This window comes from Pristis pectinata, chromosome 28, assembly GCF_009764475.1.
Source record: "Pristis pectinata isolate sPriPec2 chromosome 28, sPriPec2.1.pri, whole genome shotgun sequence".
Classification (NCBI taxonomy): Eukaryota; Metazoa; Chordata; class Chondrichthyes; order Rhinopristiformes; family Pristidae; genus Pristis; species Pristis pectinata.
The window spans coordinates 25,834,985-25,841,110 of record NC_067432.1 but is presented as its reverse complement, the minus strand read 5'-3'; the positions used below and the strand labels follow the sequence as shown (position 1 = coordinate 25,841,110).

General features: G+C 45.5%; 1 protein-coding gene across 2 annotated transcripts in view; it reads right to left on the bottom strand.

Annotated features, from left to right (window-relative positions):
• Positions 1-729: 729 nt before the first annotated feature.
• The window catches only part of fah (fumarylacetoacetate hydrolase (fumarylacetoacetase)), a 44,838-nt gene continuing 39,441 nt past the window's right edge, over positions 730-6,126 (bottom strand). For both annotated transcript variants that reach the window (XM_052040358.1, XM_052040357.1), the window contains 3 exons: positions 5,411-5,512; positions 4,283-4,400; positions 730-2,018 (listed from right to left, as the gene is read on the bottom strand). In XM_052040358.1, coding sequence (XP_051896318.1) covers positions 1,942-2,018; positions 4,283-4,400; positions 5,411-5,512 — 297 coding nt within the window. In that variant the 3' untranslated portion in view covers positions 730-1,941. The remainder of the gene's footprint in view (positions 2,019-4,282; positions 4,401-5,410; positions 5,513-6,126) is intronic.

Below are 6,126 nucleotides of genomic sequence, written 5' to 3'. Positions count from 1 at the left end.
TTCATTTGCCTTTTATATGCCACCTGTTCCACGCCTTTTGAAAATATAGGCGCATTATATCAACAATGTTATCCTTTTCTCCTCTCTGTCTCTGTCTTTGTCTTCAAATAATTCAATAAAGCTGGTAAGCAGTTTCAACAGTCAACAGTCAAGCAACAGTTACATTTTAGATATCCATATTGACTATTTATTACTTTATTTTTGCTCTGGATTTTTTTATATATTTTCCTTTGGAAGGATTTGTAATTTCCCTGTCACTGACATTAGGCTGACTGTGTGTTTACTGGGTAACAGGGCGTCATCGTGACACAGCTGGTAGAGCTGCTGCCTCACGGCTCCCAGCGACCCAGGTTCAATCCTCACCTCTGGACTGGGGAGTTTGTGCTTGTTTTTCCTCAGATGCAGATTGGTAGGTTAATTGGCCACAACGAATTTCCCCCAGTGTGTAGTCGTCAAATCTGGTTGGGTTGGGGGAAAGAGGGTAGATTTAAGATCAGGGGGTTAATGTTGGAGTGGTGTAAATGGGTGCTTGATGGCTGGTGTGGACTCGGTGGTCTGAAGAACCTGTTTCTGTGCTGTATGACTCTCTACAGGCTGTCCCTGTGTTACAAACGGGTTCCGTTTTAACAGACCTGCATGAGTTGATTTTTCCATAAATTGGAAAATACACAAAGTCACTTGATACATTACCTCCACAGTATTGTAATGAATGGTGTCAAAGAGGGCCAATTAACATGAACATTTATTTATTGTCTCCTCCTGCCTAGTTACAATGATACAGAATTGGGATGTCCCACGCTCAATGGCTGGTTTTGATAAGCTTGAAGTATCAGTGGATGTTACATCGTTTAACAGAGTATGGTTGCACAAGTATCAATAGAAGTGATTGTTGTCAAGTTCAAAACAGCTCTCTTAAGTGGCCTCCCTGGAGAAACTGGCAGTGTTCTTTGAGACAATGGTGTCTGATTACTGCGGGATGGTTACATGCAAACAGGCTTTTTTTAAGACTGCCTCTCCTTTAAATTTAACAATATTTATGGGAGCTCCTTATATGTATGGGGTGTCCAAAAGTTAGGCATTCATAACCTGGGGAGGGCCTGTAACATGTTCCATCGTCATTCTTAAACATAGGTAGAAGTTTCAGTCTCCACAAGCTCCCTGGTACTGTCCCTTTTCCTATTAAATATTTGTCATGTTGCCCTTTCTATCCCATCCTGAGGAGTGGATGCATTCCGTCTAGCAAAGATCCTTATAATTCAATTGAAAATTAAGTGACGACTAACTCTGATCACCTTAATAACTAAAGCAATCTCATTACTCTATGATTGATTATACAAAGTGGCTCTGGGAGTAGATTTCATGTTCAATGCATTTGATTTCTATGCTCTCCAAGAATAAGAGCACCAGAGTTCTCCTGCATGTTCTCAACCTACATCACTGAAACTGATTATCTGCCCGTTGGTGTTTGCAGGATTTTCTGGCTAAATTGGATGATGCTAAATTACAACTCGTACAAAAGTACTTCAGAGGTTGTGAGGTACATTGGAGCATCCGGAGGCTCATGAAAGGTGCTATATAAATGCAAGAAGCCTTCCTTATTTACATCTGATAGAAGCTTCAAACACAATCATCCTCTCAATGACAACTTTTATTAAAATGTCATCATTCTGCAGCAGTTAATTCTGAAATATTCTCTAAGGGTTTTGCTCAAAGTTCAGCAGAGAATTAACGTCCCCTTCCTCACAATGCAATTAACAAGATATAGTCAGATTTCATTTTAAAGGCAATACAAATTCCAGCATTGAATTGTGAGATGAGCTGCCTCCTGAGGTGTAAGTGTGGACTGACGGGGCACTCGGTCAAGAGCAATTCCACCAAGTAATCGTCACAGGAGAAACCAGGCTCCATCCCTCACTCTTCAGTCACAACATGTTCAGTAGATTACTTCTGAATTGCTGGAAGGACTTTTCCAGCACATTCGCCAAAGCCTATTCGATATCCATTGCCCTGGCAAAAACCTGAAAAATAAAAGTAAAATTACATTAACACGGGAGACACAAGAGACTGCAGATGCTGGAATCTGGAGCAACAAACAATCTGCTGGAGGAACCCAGGGGGTCGAGCAGCATCTGTGGGGGGAAGAAACTGTTGATGTTTTGGGTCAAAACCCCGGTCCCGATGCAGAGCTTCAATCCGAAACATCAACGATTCCTTTACCCCAAGAAGCTGCTCGACCCACTGAGCTCCTCCAGCAGTTTGCCTTCTTTCACATTAACATTGCTTTTCAATGCATTAAGTGTAATTAAAACAAGATGGAACAACTCTCAGATTATAGTTTGTGGCTGAGCCCACTTATACAGTGAATGCACTTTGATGAGGGATGGTTTATCCCTTGTTCCCAATTTCAGATCCCTGGCCTGCCCACCCATAGATGGCCTATGCTTTTCTCCCTCAGACACTGATACCAGGTGATAACTTCAACACTTCTCCTCCCCACTGAACAGAAGTGGAGCAAACCTGTCTACCAGTTCTATATAAAGAACCCCTAATGGCACAGAAAGCACCGTCACTTCACCAGGGCCGGTGCTGGAGTTCACTCACTGATAGCAGTTATTTTGCTTCGTCTTGCTCATCCAATTACCAAAAGTAGCCACAGTGGCACAGCCAGTGGAGCTTCTGCCTCTAGCTCCAGTGACCGGGTTCCATCCTGATCTCCAGTGCTGTCCGTGTGGACCATTCTGCCTGATGCTCCAGGTTCCTCCCACACCCCAAAGTCGTGTGGCATTGGCCGCTGTAAGTTGCCCCTGGTGTGTAGGTGAGTGGTAGAATGTGGGGGGGGGGGGGGGGGGGGGGGGGGGGGGGGGGGGGGGGGGGGGTGGGGGGGGTTGGGGAGATGATGGAAATGTGGGGGGATTTTGCAGGCACAGTAGTGTAGCGGTGAGCATAACGCTATTACAGCGCCAGTGACCCGGGTTCAATTCTGGCTACTGTCTGTAAGGAGTTTGTACGTTCTCCCCACGTCTGCATGGGTTTCCTCCCACATTCCAAAGATGTACGGGTTAGGAAGTTGTGGGCATGCTATGTTGGCGCCGGAAGTGTGGTGACACTTGTGGGCTGCCCCCAGAACACTCTACGCAAAAGATACATTTCACTGTGTGCTTCGATGTACATTTGACCAATAAAGAGATTTTATCTTATCTTAAAATGGGATTAGTGTAAATGAGTGCTCAATGGTCAGCATGGAGTCAGTGGGCTGAAGGGCCTGTTTCTGTGCTGTATGCAGATGCAAGTCCTTTATTTTCTTTATACGCTGCAGCAATTATTGTGCAATTATCTATCATTTTATTTTTAAAAATTGTTTACCTAGTTGTACATACGAATTCCTTCTTTCTTTACGAGAGAACAGATGGGACTCACAGAACCCACAGCTCAAGGTAAAGAGATACAAGCTGAGCATGTTCCCCATTTCCAGGTGTGCTGCTGGCACTTTTTCTATTTATGGAATGAGGGTGTCACTGGTAAAGCCGGCGTCTACTGCCCATCCCTAATCGCCCATGAGAAGGTGGTGGTGAGCCAGCTAGAACCACTGCAGTCCTGCTGGTGAAGATACCTCCAGTGATGTTGGGGAGGGAGTTCCAGGATTTAGACCCTGTGACAATGACTGTATTTCCGAGTCAGACACATGTGCAACTTGGAGAGGAGCCAGCAGAGGATGGTGTTCCCCTGGACCTGCTGCCCTTGTCCTTATAGGCAGGAGAGGCAAGTTGCTGCTGCAGAACCCTCTGCAAATTGTCGCAGTGTGCTCTGCAGCTGCTGTGCGGCAGTGGCGGAGGGGATGAACGTTTATGGCATGCATTTGGATGACAATCAAGTGGGCTGCTTTGTCTTGGATGGTGTGGAGCTCCTTGGAGCTGCACCATCCAGGCAAGGGGAGAGTGTTCCATCACACTCCTGACTTGCGCCCTGTAGATGGTGGAAAGGCTTTGTGGTCTTAGGCAGTGAGTCACTCGCTGCAGGATACCCAGCCTTTGACCTGCTCTCAAAGCCATGCTACTTATTTGGAGACACAAGAGACTGCAGATGCTGGAATAGAGACATAGATTAATACAGCACATAAGCAGGCCCTTCAACCCAACTTGTCCATGCCGACCATGAGGCCCAGCTGAGCTAGTCCTATTTGCCAGTATTTGGCCCATATCCCACAAAACCTTTCCTATCCATGTACCCATCCAACTGCCTTTTAAATGAAGGAGTCCCAATGCCATTTTCTCTGTGGCCTCACCAGTCAAGATAACTTCATCACCATCTTGAAGGAATTTGCGCTTGTGCCCACTGCCGAGGTCAATGGCTTTTGTTCCCTTCCATGACAGCTCCAACATTGAGCCAAAGCTCTCTGGGCTCTGGAGAACATGACCAGATATATTCCATTACACACAGTGTGACTTCAAGAGCATTCAAAAACTATTAAAATTTAATGTCAATTAGGAACATTGTAAATGTATTAATTATTAAAACAACTGAAAGCTTAAACGCTATAAAAGAATCTAAAACATTCAACAAAACTGAATTAATTAATAAATGGTATGTTAACTAATACTCCTTCTTTCTCAAAGAGTAACTGCAGGGAAATGTAGCGAGTTTGTCCTCCATTTATCATCCCATATGCAGGACAGAAACAGGCCCTTCGGCCCACTGAGTCTGTGCCAACCACCCATGTGTTATAGATTCACACAGCAGGCCCTTTGGCCCATAGAGGCCTTGCTGACCATGGAGCATCAACCAGCACAGATGGGAAAGCCCCAGGGTGGAGCTGCTAGCAAGGTTGCATGGAGTCCCAAACCTCTTGATGCTTACAGGGGAATATCAAGTGGTTCAGCTCATAGCCTCCAGCATGTTGTGGCCATTTGATAAATATTAACCTTGCATAATTGACTGCAGCTCAGCATCAAATGCAGAGAAATGTGGCAAAGATAGTACCTAATCAGTAAAAATAACACATAATTATCCAGTGTTGTTGGATCTGCAACTGTCCATGTATTTCTTTCCCATTGGGTAACAAAAAGAACATCATGGTAGCTCAGCAGCTGCTTCACAGTTCCAGTATCCTGGATTCCATCCTGATCTTGGGCGCTGTCTGTGTGGAGTTTGCATGTTCTCCCTGTGACTGCATGGGCTCCCCCCCGGGTGCTCTGGTTTCCTCCCACATCCTAAAGATGTGCTGGTTGGTCGGTCAATTGGCTGCTGTAAATTGCCCCTGGTGTTTGTGGGCGTGTGAGAGAGACCATAGGTTATAGGGGAATAAGTGGGGGAATTGATCTGCGAGCTAACATAGACTCAATGGGCCAAGTGGCCTCCTATTAGTTGTGAGAAATGTGAGATATGAGATTGGAGGAAGATCTCTGATACTCACGGGGCCACTGATAGTTCCAGAGGCCAACAGGTCTCCCGGCCTTACATTGCATCCATTAACTGTATGGTGAGCCAGCTGTTGTTTCATGGTCCAATACATGTTCTGAAGAGAAGTGGAGAACAGAATGGAACAGAATTCATTGTTGTTTAAAGAAACACATTCAGCAACAAAACCCGACGTACACTGGTCACCTTTCATGTGCCAAAAGGTTCCAAGGCCATTCTTAAAAGAGTTACCAAAGAACATCTGCCCTTGAGCTATGTAAGGAGATGGGGAAAGGCCACAAATAACTGAAAGGACATGTTTTAGGAAATGAATTGAAGGAATGTAGCAAGGAGAAAGGATTTAGGGAGGGATTTCGCAGTTTGGACCGGGTAGTTGACAGCATGTGCCAAGTATGGAGTGATGAAAATCAGGGATGAGCAAAACACCAAAGCTCCAGGAAGGCAGAGATGTTGGGGAGTGGGGGAGTTGGAGGAGATTCTACAGAGAGCGGGGGCATGGAGGGGTCTGAAAACAAGGGTGGTGAGCATGTATGGGGGTGCTGGGTATGCGTTAGGACATGGGCAGAATTGTCTATCAATGTAGATCGCAATGTGAGATCTGCAGCCACCCAACATTTGGTCCAGGCATTTGATGGAGTGTCAGCAAGTTGTCCATCACTGCTCCTGATCAGCAAAGCTCTGCGCCAGCAGTTCTAATTCAAATCTTATTCC